Source organism: Ovis aries, chromosome 4 (assembly GCF_016772045.2).
Source record: "Ovis aries strain OAR_USU_Benz2616 breed Rambouillet chromosome 4, ARS-UI_Ramb_v3.0, whole genome shotgun sequence".
Taxonomy (NCBI): Eukaryota; Metazoa; Chordata; class Mammalia; order Artiodactyla; family Bovidae; genus Ovis; species Ovis aries.
In genome coordinates, this window is record NC_056057.1 from 47,941,549 (window position 1) to 47,960,406 (window position 18,858).

The window sequence follows — 18,858 nt, forward strand, 5'->3', positions numbered from 1 at the left end:
AGTAGCAGTAGATGAAGAAGTAAAATTGTGCCTGACCCTTGTCTCTATCATATTTAAGCTGAATACAATTCATCTGTTCAACAGTAGCTCCATTAGAAGAAAAATACTCAGTGTAAGGTTTATTCCTAAAATCTGGGGAAGGGCACTCTTGCCACATATGTGTTCCTTTTAACTGGCAACAATTAGGATCATTTGGTTTTTTATTCATTCAATAGTGTTCTCCATCCTCAAATTTTAAAATAGGTAAGCTAACATTTTTTCTCTTTCTCCAACATATAAAACCAAAAAATAAATTGTAACTTTTGTCACCCAACTCGCTTTTGTCCTATGAGTCAGCCATTCTGAAAAGAAGTGCTCCACACCTCCCCAGCCAAATGACATTGGATGGATCCCCCTCATTCTGTTTAAGGTGTTACAAATAAATAAATAAATTTCAAGGTGTATTGAGATCTGTTAAGATTATTAGGAACATCACATCACTGTTTGTATTTTGTACTTAAAATAATCATTCCTCCACTTGATTCTCCCAAACATTCAAAGAGCATGCTACACTGCAAACAGTAATGAAAATCAACTGTAACAAAAGATAACTCTCTTTAAAGAAAACCAAGGTTTCTTCATTCTTTTTTTAACCAATAAATACATGGAAATACTGACCAGAGGTAAATTCCAAATATCTTTAAGACTCATGCCATGCTTCAAATAACTAATTTAAAATAAAACAGTCAAAGATGTTAAAAATTCGGGTGATTAGAGAACAAGGAATTGCAGAGGGTAGTGGCAATGTTACAGGATACTATATTAAATTTGTAGGCCGAATATAGTATAATTAGGCCATAATTTTTTAAAAACTTCAGATTCTTGGTTTTCAAATTCTTCCAGATAAATTTAAAAAAAAAAAAGACTATTTGTCATTGTATAACTTTTTAAATGGGGGGGGAGGAAGAGTAATTTCTATTTTTAATATGCCTACATTAGTAAAACAACTTCTATGTTGGCAAAGTGTTGGCTGATCCATAAACTACATTAATATCCATTAGGTCAGCATATCACAATTGCTAAATATATGTGTGAACAATCCCCAAAAGAATAATAAAGCAAGCAAGCTCTGGTAAAAATGTGTATAAAGTTGTCATAAGCACAGTGGCTGGTTTCTAAACTTTAAATTCATGTCCGCATTCATCCTCCCTTTCATCAGATTTAACCACAAGACCTTAGGTGAGACAGTAAAATAAATAAATGTCTTTACCAAAATATTTTAGAATATTTCCTTATAAGAGTATATTTTAACCATAAACGCCTCACCCATTCCAAACTTGTTTCTTGGTAAAACTCATCCATTCTGTTCAACCTTCAATTTCTCAATAGAGAAAACATGATACTCAAAAAGCCAACATAATTACTGTTGTCATGCCATTAAGAATGCTCTTCCTAGTAACAAAACTCTAACATTACAGTTGGCACCCAATCCGATCACTATTTACACCACCATCCTCTCCTCTTCCCATCACCACCATTTTACTGGCAGAATATTCACAAGGCTGAAGATTATTTTTTATCTCAGCAAAAAAGAACGCTTAAAATGGGATAGCTAGGCATAAACGAGAAGTTAGAAGCTACATAAAAATAAACACAAATGTGTCTAAAATTTTCTATTTTCAACCTCTAAAGAAAGCAGTAATATCTTCCTTATTTATAATTCCCTAAATTAAAGCCAGAGGCCTTTCACCCAATTATACTAATAAATCAATTTAATGTCATCATTTTGCCATCAGATCATGTCCTCCATACACTAGTGTACTATAATTAAATTCATTTTACCATGCTGGGTTCTTCACCTATTTTCTTTCTGGTGTTTTTCCTACATCATTCTTTAACTAGCAAATTATTTCTCCATAATATCTTCCTAAATATTAAATGTGAACAAAAAGACAACCCTGAAGAGTAACCAGGAAAGAGATAAATCAACACATCTTAAATATAAAAATATCAACATCAAGTATAAACTATTAGGTAACCAACAGAAAAGTAAGTACCAATTGTATACCCAAGAACTTCAATTTAAAATACATGTAATATAAACCATTTTGGTAAACAGAAGTGAACACACATTTACATATAAAAATAGGCAACTACAGTCTCATTTCTGACCTGAGAGAAACGTATCTTAATTCTATTTATTAAGTTAAACAGACATTTTATGGAAATATCTCCTTACAGGTATAATCATTTGATTGACAGATAAAATAATCGCTTTAAAAATACTTCTGAGTCATTTTGTCCTTACCTGCAGGCATGAACCATTACTGCATGCAGTGACTGTTCCATTTCCTAGCACAGACTTGAAGAAGCATCGTATCTCTCTTTCAGAATGTGACTAATATGTGGGTTTGCAATTCCTAAGCTATTTACAAATGGCACTCCCTTTCCACACAAGAAAATATTTATTACAACCAAAAGCTAAGTATTTTTAACCTATACCTTACAAATAATATTGGAAATTTTGTGTAGCAAAATTTCCTCAAAATATAGGAAGAAAAGCTAGCACTATTTCCTTAAAGAAAGCAAGATTTTTATTTTCTAGCCAAGTAAATTATTTTTTAAAGCCTTCAACAGCTGTCACACATAAGCCAGCGGTCTGCTGTGTTATGGTGTGCATGCTGCAGCTGATTAGGCTTCACTATTTAAAAAAAAAAAATCAATTACCCCTTTTGTAAAAGCAGAACAGCTTACCCAAATACACATCTTCAAAACAGCACAATGACCGGCATGCAGTACAATACGTTATGTAGCAAACTTGACAAGAAAACAATATGCCCTGATTTGTTTCTTAGCAATGCTACACCATTAATTGTTCATGCAAGGGATGTAGCTGTACCTTTCTGAAGAGGACGACTTCTCAGAGTTAACTGACATCAGCAGCTCAATCTTCTGCTTGATTTCTGGAAAAATCAGAAAATATTCACAACCAAGATTGCCTGCCCTTGCTTTCAAGCCTTATATCAAGAGATTTTTCTTCTCTAATCCCTTTTGTTCAGAATGAGGCCACAAGATTCGCAGTACTTCTGTCAGGACTGGGATTCAATGGTGCTATAAAGGGAAAAAGCTCCAGAGGCATCAGGCCTTGCTAAACTATGCACATGACTGTTTATGAAAGCAGGAAGTACCATTTCTGCCAAGCAGAGGGGTGTTTTCTTTTTTAAGGTAGAACTAGCATGGCTCTCCAAGATGATTTTAAATGCGGCAAATTAAAATACAAACTAAAAATGCTAACAACTGGATTCAATTTACTAGATAATTTGAGAAGCTGGGATAATAAAATTACAGACTGTAATGAACAGACAGGCAACCCTTGGCTACTTCTATTTCACCAGCCCTGAAAAATATGGCTCAGTGAATCATTTTTGTCACTTAAGAATGAAATATTAAACCAGAACCCAAATTTTTAGATTAAAAATATTTTAATCTTTGTTAAAATTTATTGATTGTCTTTTAATTAAAGATACATTTAGTACCTACTGCCTAACTCCTTTAGAAAAACACTTCTGTTTTACACCTTAATTTCCCCTCCTCCTTTGCAGTACAGCACAAGTGAACAGCAACACCCAGTTACCGAGCAGATAATATACTTGTCCTTTTAGGAGAGGACTGACAATGCTATCTGCAACAGAAATGTAAGCGCCAATTCTATTTAATTAAAAGATCATTGCTCATACTGATTTGGAAAAACAGATCACAGACTAAACGGGAAAGTGAGATAAAAATAAAAGAGGAAAAACGGGGAAAACCTAACACATTTCCTTTAAAATACTAACCACTAACCCAAGAACATAATTTTATGTGAAGAAAAATTGACATGGTCCTATTACCCAGACTATTTCATATATATAATGCTGATTTCCTATTTGTAAATGTTTTCCTATTCAAAATCTTAAAAATTTACATATCAAACATAAAACACAGTGCCACTGAAATCTACAGGCAGTCATGAAATTTCAAAGTAGACTTCAATAGTTTTCAGATTTGTGTAAAGGATAAACCGATTTTTTTCTTTTTAAGAATCTTAATTCTAGAAGTACAAGGAATATGAGATGTAAAGGAAAAAGGAAAATAAATAGTTGCATAAAATACAATGGATTTGTACAAAAATACCCTCTCAATGCTGCTAAAATAGTTTTTCCAAACTGGAGCTAACAGCTTCATCCAATGGACATTATAAAGCTGGCATGAATATCTGATGAGAGCATAAACTCTACCACAGGCTACAGCCAAACTACCGCTGGGGAGAGCACACAGCACAGCAGCAAAACTGAAGATGATGATAACGAAACTTACCTTGAGGATTCTTACGTGGATTACAGAGCCTGGCACCTGGTGCCATAGTGAACGCTCAGTAACGCCCCGTTTAAAAAGACATTTAAGACTCAGGCTCCAGGCTCCACTGCCAAGCAGCCTTGGATCTGAAAGCGGACTCCTCTGTCATTTTTAATAGCGATACGACCTTGGGGAAATTACTTAAAACTCTCTAAGCCTCTATCTCCTCTCCTATAAAATGGGGATAATAATTCTATGTGAAGCGTTATTGTGAGGATTTAATGACAAAGCTCATGAAAGGCAAACAGTGCTGTGCTCAGCACAAAGTAATAAGCCGTTTCTGCCTATTGCCATTTACTAGGCAGTGCCCAGAAAAGGATGGGATCCTAAGTAAATATTTGCCGAATAACATAACGAGGTAGACTAGGTCTGTCCCACTTTAAAGAGCTTTTCTATAATTTTAATTCACCTTCTCTTTCTCATTGGCAACCACAATATACATCTATCACTGCAGTACTATTACATGTGGAAATTAAATTTTAATCTATATCTCTGCCTTCCTATATATCTAGAGAATTATTCTCAGTTTACCAACTAGCCACTTCAGGAATGAGGTGACACTTGCATTTTTTGTTGTAGCAGTTTTTCATTCCACAAAGACAGAAGGTTCACACTTCCTGTGCACTTAAGCTCAAAATCTCCAAGATTAAACTGCATAACTCTAATGAAGTACACCCCCATCTTACACATATATTAGAAAAGTCAAAGCTCTAAACCAGTTTCTGGCTGGTGATTTTGGAAACTACAAATCAAAAAAGTTTAAAATAATTCATGAGAAGGCTTCCAAAATGATTTTCACATTTTCTTCAAACCTTCAGATTTGTTTATAGCTCCAGAAGGACTGAAAGGTTCCGGAATGTTCACAAATACCATGATAACATTGTATCCACTGAGAGCCACACATTCCATCAACACTCCTATCTAATCCTTATCAATACCATTCTTGGGTCTGACTACTCCCTATGTTCATTCCACCACAATATCCAACACAGTCCTGGGGGCTTTGATGCTCATGTTAATATGATTTCAAATACTCTTGGCTAAGTCCCATGGCCTTTGGCCTCCCCAAGTGTCCTGAACCCCTGATCACCTGAGTCATCTACCACCATGACCACACACAGGACACGTCCTCACGTGTACTGCAGATCTGTCCCCCAAATTAGTTGTTTTTCTATATTCATACTGGATATTTCACAGTATCCAAGACCCTACACTTTATTTTTCTGCAATTAATTCCACCAATCTCTTTCTTCACAAACTTTCCTCACATTAAAAATTTTAAACTGTCATCCTGTTTTCTCTAATATGTTTTCTAATTTCATTCTTGCACATACATCTTCGACTCCTTTCGACATAGAGATCTGGTCTGTTTTTATAAGTTCACATTTTGAAACCTTACACCCAGCCCATCCCCTCAATTTTAAATTACTCTCTTTTCCATCCCTCCTTGGTACTTCCAAAGCAGCAGTTTTACAACCTTGCAAATACATATTTATTCAACCATCCATAATCTCCATTTATATATTCAGGCCAGTGAGTACAAAGAAGGCCCACATTTGCTTATTTCACAAAGAATTAAGCAAGTAGTACCTGGAAGTGTGAATAAATTATTTAAAATTATAAGTAAGTTGATTTTTTTTAAGTCATAACTTTGTTTTAATTTCTAAGCAACATTATAGAACAATGCAAGCTTTGTTTTCAGTGCTTTTGGGTTCTTATGATTCTCCCCTGGGTTCTTTGCTGGATTGTGTTTTCACCTGGACCTTAAATGGTGGTGATTCCACTCACTGACTCTTCTATCTACACCCCTGACATCCATGACATGGATAACCATCAAGGCACTGATGATGACCAGATCTGAATTTCTAGCCCAATACTCTCTCCTGCACCCTAGAACGATGTATCTTTCCAGGCCTACTTGGCATTTTCACATGGATGATCCCCAGTTTGCTGTGAATGCAATCTCTACAACCAACCTCACTGGGAATTCACAGGTGGTCCAGTGGTTAGGAATCAGCACTTTCACTGCCAGGGCCTGGGCTCAATTCAGTCAACGAACTAGTACCCCACAAGCCATGCAGTGCAGCCAGCAACAACAATAACAAAACAAATCTAACTTAACCAGTCTAATGTGTCCTGTCACAGTCTTTATCTCAGTGAGCAGCAACACCATTGGCCCACTAAGACAGACACTTTTGAGGGATCCCAGACTAGCACCTGTGTTTCATTTGGAATATCACTGCCACCATTCTCCTTACATATATTATATACATATATATTATATATATATATATATGTATAATGCTCCAGAATATTGATCTCTAGTCTGTGATTCTCCAAAGACCATGTTTTCTCATAGCATCAAGTCTTCTATGCACTTTCCTCTCCCTAGAATGCCACTATCCACTCCGTTAAACACCCAACTCACTCACTCTTCCTTTCTTTAGCCATGCTGCAGAGGATATGAGATCTTAGTTCCCCAACCAGGGATTGAACCTTTGCCCTCTGTAGTGGAAGCTCAGTCTTAAACACTGAACCACCAGCAAAGCCCCCCAACTCACTTTTCTCATCTCAGCCCAAACATTACCTCTTCCCTGACATCTTCCCAGACAAAATACAGTTTGTCTCCTCTGCCCCTCCACAAATCACACGTACCTGCATTACAGAATTACTAAAATATATAGTGTCACTCTCTATGAGACCACAGCTTCCTTAGAGATAAAGACCTGAATTTTCACTTCAATTCACACTTACTTGTTGACACTCATACTATTCTTAAGCTGTTCTACTCAAGTTAAGGTTACAATTTAGTTAATTTCCTAGTTCTTAAATAAATATATCTAGATAAAATTACTCTGAGATTCCAGCAACTAGAATTTAGTAGAGCTAGGAGAGTCTGCAGAGATCATCACACTACTGAATCACAGAAGTCTACAAAGAAGAATCTGAGGAGTGAAAAGAGAAACAACTGGTAACGATAACATTCCTCATCTTCTCCAAAGGATTACTGTCTCTGAGACCTACCACTAATTTCCAAGGACCTAGCAACCGAAGCAGAATATTCTAGCCTCCTTCTAAATCAACTTCTTAAATGTGATTTTTTCATGTGTGTGTGTGTGTGCTAACTCACTTTGGTCATATCTGACTCTGCCACCCCATGGACTGTAGCCCGCCAGGATCCTCTGTCCCTGGGATTCTCCAGGCAAGACTACTGGAATGGGTTGCCTTGCCCTCCTCCAGGGGATCTTCCCCACCCAGGGATCAAACCTACCCTCGTCTCTTACATCTCCTGCACTGCAGGTAAATTCTTAACCATTGAGCCATTAGGGGAGACAATTTTCTCATACATCCAATAAATTAAAATCATCACGGTTAATCAACTTTCCTGAGTAAAACCAGTTGATCAGTGACATCATACTCTTCTTATTCATGACTAAATATATATAACAAAGAAGAAAAATCAATTCACTGAGACTCTGCCCACTCATTCTCTTCTATTCAACTTACAGACCTGCTTTATGATCTGTTTATTCTTATTACACTCACACTTTAAAACATACTCAAACTTCTTATAAAGATGAATAGTTCAACTCTTCAGCTAATGGCCTACTATCTCTAATACTTCATTTTCCATTCAATACCATGAGTGTGAAGACTCATGGAACAATTAAGAGTCCAGAGACGAACCAATTCCTAAGATCGCTGACAAGGAATACTGCTGACTGATAAGTACTACTGAAACAAAGTACAGTAAAGGAGGTGCTTCAAAGACTCAGACCCTAAGGGAAACAGGGCAGTACTGAATCCACCTAGAATTTTAAGAGCAACAGCAGCATAAGAGTAACACGGGGTTGTAATGGAGATGATCCACTACCGTGTCCTTTAAGATCACTCAACATCCAGCATGAGCTCAGACAGGACCCCTTACTCTTATGACATGGAAATTGAATAAGACATCGCAATTGGACAAACAGTTCTACCTAAACTCTACAGCCTTCATCCTTTTAACACAGGTATTATTCCAACAGATTTACTAAATTTCCTCTCACTTGTCAAGTTTGGAGACTTTCAGGCTATAAGAAACAGGTATGTGCTCAGGTTACTTCAGATGACAGGATAATACAGCAAGAATAAATCTAGAAGATGAAAAAGCCTCAGCAGGTCTCAGAATCTTGTTCAGAAAAAAGGGCAGCTCTTGAAACCCAGTTACAGTACCAAATGTTCAAAGGGACTGTTTCCACCTTAAGGCTTCCCACTCTGGTGGTCAACACCTCTGACTCTAAAATTCTATTTCTCCTTCACTACCAATTAACTGCTTCTCCTCTTTACTTCACACATTTGCAGATTCTACTGCCTTGGGATGCACACTTAAAGCCTTCTCTTGGTGTCTCCAACTTAAGCGAGTATCTTTTGTTTAAGTCCACAAGAGGGCCTGCAGACACTTTTCTGGCTCAAGTGTCAGTCCCTGTACCACCTAAGACCAAGTGCTGAGGTCTCAACTGAAAATTCAGGAGACTGACACACAAGATACCCTTCTCAAAGGGGCCAGGAGTAAAGCAACCTCTCTGAGCCATCCAGGAAGGTCCATCAAGTATTAACTGCCCAACATCTGAAAGATCAGTCTAGCCTAAAAAGGAGTCCCTATTATTCCAGGCTTCTTTGTGATGAGAATGCACAAAAAAGCAAAAATTGTGCAAGCAAAAATAACCATTAGGGCTTCCCTGGTGGTGCAGTGGTTAAGAATCTGCCTTGCAATGCAAGGGACATCAGTTCAATCCCTGGTCCAGAAGGATCGCATACGCCTGGAGTAACTAAGTCCATGTGCACCAGAAATACTGAGCCAAGCACTAGAGCTGGTGCGGTTCAACTATTGCGCCTGTGTGCCTAGAGTCTGTGCTACGCAACAAGAGAAGCCCGAATGAGAAGCCTGCAAAAACAATGAGAATACACCACAATGAAGACACACCACAGCCAAAAAGTGTGTGACTCTTTGCGACCCCATGGACTATATAGTCCATGGAATTCTCTAGGCCAGACTACTGGAGTGGGTAGCCTTTCCCTTCTCCAATAAGTCTTTTTAAAAAAAGATAAGTGTTTACTTTGCTTTCTGAAAATCTGCAACAAAGTATGCAATTTTAGACAAAATTGATGGACAATACCAAAAAAAAAAAAGTTTGAACCTCAGGCAAATCCACTGACAAATGACAATATAAAGCGAGCTAAGAAGGTTAGTTATTGTTAGGAACAATCAAGGATAAGTTGATTCATTGGTGCTAAGTGTCTCAAGAATGATAATTATTTGACTATGAGAGACTACCAGGGGAAAATAATAATACTCTTAAATAGTCTGCAAAAATATCCAACATTACAATTCCATTATTACTTATAAGATACCCAGTCATCCATCACCAACTCCCTGGCATTTACCCAAACTCATTTCCATTGAGTCAGTGATGCCAACCATCTCATCCTCTGTCATCCTCTTTTCCTGCCCTCAATCTTTCCCAGCATCTGGGTCTTTTCAAATGAGTCAGCTCTTCACATCAGGTGGCCAAAGTATTGGCATTTCAGCTTCAACATCAGTCCTTCCAATGAACACCCAAGACTGATCTCCTTTAGGATGGACTGGTTGGATCTCCCTGCTGTCTAAGGGACTATCAAGAGCCTTCTCCAACACCACATTTCAAAAGCATCAGTTCTTCAGCACTCAACTTTCTTTATAGTCCAACTCTCATATCCATACATGGCTACTGGAAAAACCATAGCCTTGACTAGACAGACCTTTGTCAGCAAAGTAATGTCTCTGCTTTTTAATATGCTGTCTAGGTTTGGACACGACTAAGCAACTTCACTTTCACTTTTCACTTTCATGCACTGGAGAAGGAAATGGCAACCCACTCCAGTGTTCTTGCCTGGAGAATCCCAGGGACGGGGGAGCCTGGTGGGCTGCCATCTATGGGGTCACAGAGTCGGACACGACTGAAGTGACTTAGCAGCAGCAGCAGGTTGGTCATAACTTTCCTTCCAAGGAGTAAGTGTCTTTTAATTTCATGGCTGCAATCACCATCTGCAGTGATTTTGGAGCCCCAAAAAATAAAGTCAGCTACTGTTTCCCCATCTATTTGCCATGAAGTGATGGGACTGGATGCCATGATCTTGGTTTTCTGAATGTTGAGCTTTAAGCCAACTTCTTCACTCTCCTCTTTCACTTTGATCCAGAGGCTCTTTAGTTCTTCTTCACTTTCTGCCATAAGGGTGGCATCATCTGCCTATCTGAGATTGTTGATATTTCTCCCGGCAATCTTGATTCCAGCTTGTGTTTCTTCCAGCCCAGCGTTTCTCATGATATACTCCGTATATAAGTTAAATAAACAGGGTGGCAATATACAGCTTTGACATACTCCTTTTCCTATTTGGAACCAGTCTGTTGTTCCATGTCCAGTTCTAACTGTTGCTTCCTGACCTGCATACAGGTTTCTCAACAGGCAGGTCAGGTGGTCTGGTATTCCCATCTCTTTCAGAATTTTCCACAGTTTATTGTGATCCACACAATCAAAGGCTTTGGCATAGTCAATAAAGCAGAAATCGATGTGTTTCTGGAACTCTTGCTTTTTCCATGATCCAGCGGATGTTGGCAATTTGATCTCAGGTTCCTCTGCCTTACACCCTGCTAGTAACAAAATCTATGGATGCTCAAGTCCCTTAGTTGGCCCTGAGTTTCATGGACTTGGAATCACCCTGAAGAATCACCCTGAATCAACTATATACTAAACATAAAATGAAAATGTTTATGCCAAAAACAATCAACACTTGACACAGTCTTCATTCTAAAACTCAGTACATATTTTCAACTATAACTTGAACTTTGATTAAATAATTGTACTTCTAAAATCTGATTTTATTTTTCAAGGTGAAGTCTCCATTTCACTCTATTCCCTAAAAGTTAGGTTGTTGCTTATTTTTCTGGTATCAAATTTTCTCCTGCTGTAATTCCAAAACAAGGTTACTTTATGATCCTGAATATGGCACAATGCCAACCAACAACAATGCGTTCACTTCAAACTCTACAATGAGGTGAGGAGGGAGTATATGCGGGGCAGGGAGGTGGGAAGGAATTAGAGGGGGCTGGAGGTGATTTCAGGCTGGTTAGGTTTCTACTTTAAAACTTTCAAGGTAACTTCTGCTGCCACTTTCAAGAAACTTCCCTTACTAAAGTAAATGTTTTTCCTTCCATCACTTTTAAAATTACTATTCTGAATACAATGTATAACCCCAAAGAACTACTACTTTAAAAGAAAAGATTTGTTTCTGATTTCCAAATCCTAGCAAGAAAAGTGGGTCAGTCTCTAAAATTTGGATTCCCATTCTCACCTACCCCCTGGAAGCCATCAAACAAGAAGGCAGAGGGAAGAGACCAATGCTAGGACTATCTGCACCAGGTCAAGACCATCATAACACTTTGAGTACCGTTCATCACACAATAATTTTTTCTGCTGATTTGTTATTTTTATGTTGAGGTATTTCAGAAATACAAAACTATATTAAAGTGTAAAAACATGAACCTTTAAATAAATTCCTAATTCTGTGAGCCTCACCCCCTATTAGCAATGAAATGGAATGAAACTAATCCCTGAAAACTGTCCACTGTTTCTCACCACGGCAGAGTATCATTAATAATTAATCTAGCCACTAAACTCTTACCCTTGTTCTGTTGGGGAGACAGAAGAAGTAACACAAGTTCTTAGATAACTGAGATGTTTACACTCAGGATGAGATCTAGTGCTCTATTCGCCATGATGCTAAGCTTTAAAGTTTTCTCTATTTTATAACATGCTTAGAAAATAATTATCAACTGTATATTATATGAATTTTAGAAATTATATCAGAATAGAACCCAGAAAAAAGGAAGTATTTTTACAGTTCTAGGGCTTCCCTGATAGGTCAGTTGATAAAGAATCCACCTGCAATGCAGGAACCCCGGTTTGATTCCTGGTTCGGGAAGATCCGCTGGAGAAGGGACAGGCTACCCACTCCAGCATTCTCGGGCTTCCTTTGTGGCTCAGCTGGCAAAGAATCTGCTGCAATGAGGGAGACTCGGGTTCGATCCCTGGGTTGGGAGGATCCCCTGGAGAAGGGAATGACTACCCACTGGAGTATTCTGGCCTGGAGAATTCCATGGACTGTATAGTCCATGGGGTCACAAGAGATGGACATGACTGAACGACTTTCACTTTCATTTTTTATAATTCTAACTTAAAGATAGTTTTCCATACTAGATATTAATATACAACTGAAACTACTTGGTTCTCTAAAACTATGATTTAGAATGTCCTATATTAAGACAGTTTCATTTCACTCACAATTTTGGCACATAAAGAACTGTGGGTTCACCAAAGAAGCCAAGGTCCCCTTAACTTCTTATTAAAAAAAAAATCACTCTCTCAAGAAGTGACAAGATTATCGTGCAAGGCATATTGAAATGTGTGAGAAAACAAGCCATATCAAAATATGTAAGTATAAGGAGGAATTAGTGTCCCTAACTCCTAACCAAGTTTCTCACCCTTCTACATTCCTTCAAGTAACAACAGTTAGTGATTTGCTACCTAAGCAAGGGGAAGAAAAAATATAACACAAAAATATGTAACGTAAATTCCTCCTCTCGGAGTTCACAATACTTAACATTTAGCTTGAACAATCTGGTTTATTTACGCCTCTTATGTGAATTATCTCATTTAATCCTTACAATAAATGCAGATGGTAGTACTCAATATTTTCATTTTATATGCATGAAAACTGAAGATTTGAAAGTTTCAGAAGTTTGCTCAAGATGCCAGAGATAGAATTAAATATTTAGGGGATAAAAATTAACTAAGGTGAGAGACATACACTGAAAACTACAAAACATTGTTGGAAAAAATTGAAGACCCAAATAAATGGGAAGGCATCCTGCGTTCATGGAATGGAAGACTTACTACTGTTACAGTGTCAATATTCCTTATATTGATTTAAAGATTCATACAATCCCTACCAAAATTGCAACTGCCTTTTTTGGAGAAATGGACAAGCTGACCCTAAAATTCTATGGGAATGCAAGGGACCCTGAATAACTACAACAATCTTTTAAAAAACTGAACAAAGTAGGAAGGCTCACATATAGATTTCAAAACTTACTACAAAGCTACTGTAATCAAAACAGTGGGGACCTGGCATAAAGACAGACATACAGATCAATGCCAAAGAATTAAGAGTCCAGAAATAAACCCTCACATTATAGTCAAGTGACTTCTGACAAGAGTGCCAAAGCCATTCAATGGGGGAAAGAACAGTCTTCTAAAAATGGTGCTGGAAAACTGAATGTCCACATGTAAAACAATAAAGCTCGACTCCTGCCTCACACCATAAACAAAATATTAATCCAAACTGGATCAAAGATCGAAATATAAAGGCTTAAACTATAAAACTTTTAAAAGAAAATATAGATGTAAACCTTGATGATTTGGGGTTAGCCCTGAGTTTCTTAAATATGATACCAAAAGCACACACACACACACACACACACACACACAAAACCCAGAAGAGTAAATAGATGAATTGAACATAAGAATTAAAAATTTTTGTGCATCAAAAGATACTATTGAGAAAACAAAAGGGTAATATACAGAATGAGAGTCATCAGTTCAGTTGCTCAGTCATGCCCAGCTCTTTGCGACCCCATGGACTGCAGCACACCAGGCTTCCGTGTCCATCAACTCCTGGAGCTTGCTCAAACTCATGTCCATCGAGCCAGTGATGCCATCCAAACATCTCATCCTTTGTCATCCCCTTCTCCTCCTGCCTTCAATCTTTTCCAGCATCGGGGTCTTTTGCAAAGAGTCAGTTCTTCACATCAGGTGGCCAAAGTATTGGGGCTTCAGCATCAATCCTTCCAATGAATATTCAGGGATTATTTCCTTTAGAATTGACTAGTTTGATCTCCTTGCAGTTCAAGGGACTCTCAAGAGGCTTTTCCAACACCACAGTTAGAAAGCACCAATTCTTCGGCGCTCAGCTTTCTTTATGATCCAACTCTAATATCCATACATGACTACTGCAAAAACCATAGCTTTGACAAGATGGACCTTTGTCGGCAAAGTAACATCTCTGCTTTTTAGTATGCTGTCTAGGTTGGTCATAGCTTTTCTTCCAAGGAGCAAGCGTCATTTAATTTCATGGCCGTAGTTACCATTTGCAGTTATTCTGGAGCTCAAGAAAATAAAATCTGTCACTGTTTCTATTGTTTCCCCATCTATTTGCCATGAAGCTATGGGTCTATTTGCCATGAAGCTATAGGACCATCTGCTATGATGCGATGAGACCATTTGCCATGATCTTAGTTTTTGAACGTCGAGTTTTAAGCCAGCTTTTTCCCTCTCCTCTTCCACCTTCATCAAGAGGGTCTTTAGTTCCTCTTCTCTTTCTGCCACAAAGGTGGAGTCATCTGTGTATCTGAGGTTATTGGTTATTTCTCCCGGCAATCTTGATTCCAGCTTGTGTTTCTTCCAGTCCAGCATTTCTCATGATGTACTCTGCATATAAGTTAAATAAGCAGGGTGACAATATACAGCCTTGACGTACTCCTTTTCCTATTGGGAACCAGTCCGTTGTCCCATGTCCAGTTCTAACTGTTGCTTCTTGACCTGCATACAGATTTCTTAGGAGGCAGATAAGGTGGCCTGGAATTCCCATCTCTTGAAGAGCTGTGATCCAGTTGGTAAATCATTTGCCTGCAATGCAGGAGACCCGGGTTCGATTCCTGGGTCAGAAAGATCCCCTGGAGAAGGAAATGGCAACCCACTCCAGTATTCTTGCCTGGAGAATCCTATGGACAAAGGAGCCTGACAGGCTAGTCCACGGGATCGCAAGAGTCAGACAAACTTAGCGACTAAACCACCACACAATCAAAGGCTTTGGCGTAGTCAATAAAGCAGAAGTAGATGTTTTTCTGGAATTCTCTTGCTTTTCCTATGATCCAGCATATGTTGGCAATTTGATTTCTGGTTCCTCTGCCTTATCTAAATCCAGCTTGAACATCTGAAAGTTCTCAGTTCACATACTGTTGAAGCCTAGCTTGGAGAATTTTGAGCACTGCTTTGCTAGTGTGTGAAATGAGTGCAATTGTGCAGTAGTTTGAACATTCTTTGGCACTGCCTTTCTTTGGGATTGAAATGAAAACTGACCTTTTCCAGTCCTGTGGCCACTGCTGAATTTTCCAAATTTGTTGGCATATTGCATGCAGCACTTTAACAGCATCATCTTTTAGGATTTGAAATAGCTCAAATGGAATTTCATCACCTCCACTAGAGCTTTGTTCACAGTGATGCTTCCCAAGGCCCAGTTGACTTCGCTATTGAGAAGCAAATTCTTCACAGTATGAGAGTAAATGTTGAAAACTCATGTATCTAATAAGGGATTAGCATCCAGACTATGCAAACAACTCTTACAACTCAGCAATTAAAACTCTAACAACCCAATTTAAAATTGAGCCAAGAATTTAAATAGACATTTCTTGAAAGAGGAAATACAAATGGCTAATAAGCACATGAAAAGATGTTCATCATTATTTGTCATTAGGGAAATGCAAACCAAAGCAACAACGAAATACCACTTTATCACCACCAGGATGGCTATAATCATAAAGACAATAACAAGTGTTAGCGAGGATATGGAGAACTTAGAGTTTTCATGTGTTATTGGTAAGACTGTAAAATGGTACTTTTGCTTTGGAAAACAATTTGGTCTTCAAAAAGTTAAACAGAGTTACCATATGACTCAAAAATTCCACTCCTTCATATAAACCCAAGAGGAAACATGTTCATAGAACACTTGTACACAAATATTCTTAATAGTGTTATGCATAATAGTCAAAAAGTGCAAACAACCCATACATCCTTTAATTGACGAATGGATAAAAAAATGTGGTATATCCATACATAAAGGGAACGAAGTACTGACACGTGCTACCTCATGGATGAATCTTGAAAACATCACAGAGAGCGAAACAAGTCAGACACAAAACACATATGATTACATTTACATGAAAGACCCAGAACAGGGAAATTTACAGAGGGAAAACTCTAGGGGCTGAGGGGTGGGAAAATAGGGAGTATCTGCTAACACACAGTGGTTCCTTTCTAGGGGGATGAAAATGTTCTGAAAGTAGGTAATGGAGATGTTTTACAACATTATAAATATGATAAATGCCCTTGAGTTGTACACTTTTAAATGATTAGACTGGTGACTTGGAGTAAATAATATCTCAATTTAACAACAACAAAAAAAAGACCTCAGAGCCAGTGTGTGGCTGAGCCAGGATGACAACCCAGAGGTCTAGTGCCAAAAGCCTACTTGCACAGGTGTGCAGCGAGCCTGCACGCAGGAAACAAGCAGTGTGTCTGAGGAAAGCAAGCAGTCAGAGAAGGCAGCTGGGCTTGGCTATGGGGGTCACGAGAACTCTGCCAGGGGAAGAGAAGTCCACGCCGAGCAGGAAAATGGCACAAACAAAGCTACAGAGGACCCTATTACACTAGCCATCTAAACTGTTTTGGTGCCTGGCAAGAGTAAAGTACGTACTGGTAAGGAAAGAAGCCAGGGATACTGGCAGTGGACTGTTCCGGGAGCATCTTCCACGCCATACAAATAAGTCCTGGCTAAATGTAGGATCAATATAGAACCACACAGCCAAAACCAAAATAAGACATCCAACAGGTAAACAAGTTTAAAATACAAGTTTTTAAAATCTATGTCATGCTAAGGAAAAAATATCAAACTTCATGGAGGTACTTGTAAGACTTGCCAATTCTCCACAATTCATTTTGTGTCTGAATGCCCACACAGTGCCCCCTAAGGAGCATTGCCAATTATCACTCCTCTTGTTTGTTAATCCTAAAATTCTCACCTCAAGTGTAAGTCGTCCTTTAGTTCTATAAAAATCTTTACAGAAGTTAGCAAGAGTAAGTGTATTTCCAAGCTCCATTGGTTTACAAAATGTTAGGAAGTACCACAAACACTTCAGTGAAACAGACTCTATTCTTGTCTTGCTGTCTGTGGGATTTCCTACCAATTATGTGAACAGGAAACCTGAACTAGTTCTCCATTTAACATGCGAGAAGCAACAGACAGGGCCTTAAACCTATCAAAGACACACAAAGAATCTTAGCTTTGTCCTATCAAAGTGACTTTGAATCAATCCACCAGAGTACAAGAGCTTCACCCACATCATCTTCAGCTATGTATTCAGCTGTTGGTTTCTGGTCACTTAGAACATTAATGCCTGAAGACTGAAACTTTAGTATTAATTGTATTTGTAATGAAAAACAACAACAATAATAACAGTCAACATTTCATACCAACTGCAATGCATCAGGCACTCTTCTGCTTGCTTTAAGGTATATAATAATTCTCTTGATAATATCTGTAAAATAAATATTATCAGTATCCCATTTTACAAAAAGGGAAACTTGAGGTATAGAAAGGCTACGTAACTCACCACAGTTCACAGAGCTAGTAGGTGAACTAGTCAGAAAATACAAACCAAGGTGGTCTATGCATAGGGTCTGGGCCCTCAACCATATTAAAAAGCTAATCATGAGGCTTTCAATGGTTAACTCAAAGATCTCTCTTGGTAGATGTCACATTGCACTTGAAAATATGTGGGTTATTTTTAAATATCTTTTGATATTGATTTCTAACAATTTCACAGTGATAAAAGAATAGACTGTATGATTTCAATGCCTTAAAAGCCATGAAATTTTGCACCTTGTTTTACGTCCCTAGATATGTTTCAGAGTCTCCCAGTTTATAGTCCGTGGGACTTTGAAGAGAATTTGTATTCTATTTTTGTGTGAAAATTGTATAAATCTTAATTATGTTGAATTGATTCATGGGGCTTTTCAGGTCTACTAGAACCTTCTATTTTTCTGTATATTCATTCTGTTAATTTTTGAGAATTTGATATTAAAACTTCAACTAAAAACTTTATTATCTACTACTACTATAAAATTTACCTACTTAAAAAAATTCCAATATATAGTGGAACTATATGTCACTTTGTTCTGTATTTTCAAAGTGCCCTGTAAATATTTTCATAATTTAAAAAAATAAAGAGGAAAGAAAAAAATTAAGCTTAAACATTCATTTTTATTAATAACGTTTATGAAAACTGCAATCCTACAACTTCAGTCCTATTCAGATTTCGTGTTTATAATCTTGCTATTCCTCTCCCCTCTAAAAAATGGTCTTTTTCTTCCTATCAATATTAAAGTAATCATTTACTACACTAATACACTATGTTAAGTATCCAGAGAAAGAAAGAGTTCTTAACTTATAATAAGACTCTAAAGAAAATGAAATTTTTTCTACTATATTCTACTGCATCTTAGGTGTAACTTAGGTACTAGATTGGGGCCAGGTAAGGGACTTTCTAAGAAAAGTCTCAGATGTATGTCT

At 37.8% G+C, this 18,858-nt stretch overlaps 1 protein-coding gene and 1 pseudogene across 14 annotated transcripts in view; both read right to left on the reverse strand.

The window, feature by feature from the left end:
- The window catches only part of SRPK2 (SRSF protein kinase 2), a 244,493-nt gene that overhangs the window by 140,993 nt on the left and 84,642 nt on the right, over positions 1-18,858 (reverse strand). For 4 of the 14 annotated variants that reach the window (XM_060414671.1, XM_027968582.2, XM_012176666.4 and 1 more), the window contains exon 3: positions 2,879-2,942. The exons of 7 other annotated variants lie outside the window; for them this stretch is intronic. In XM_060414671.1, coding sequence (XP_060270654.1) covers positions 2,879-2,942 — 64 coding nt within the window. Of the gene's footprint in view, positions 1-2,878; positions 3,095-18,858 lie in introns of those variants that run through there. 3 more of the 14 variants (XM_060414674.1, XM_060414673.1, XM_042249190.2) reach the window with 1 other exon arrangement.
- LOC114114583 (PRELI domain containing protein 3B-like) overlaps positions 1-18,858 on the reverse strand; it is a 105,829-nt pseudogene that overhangs the window by 23,872 nt on the left and 63,099 nt on the right.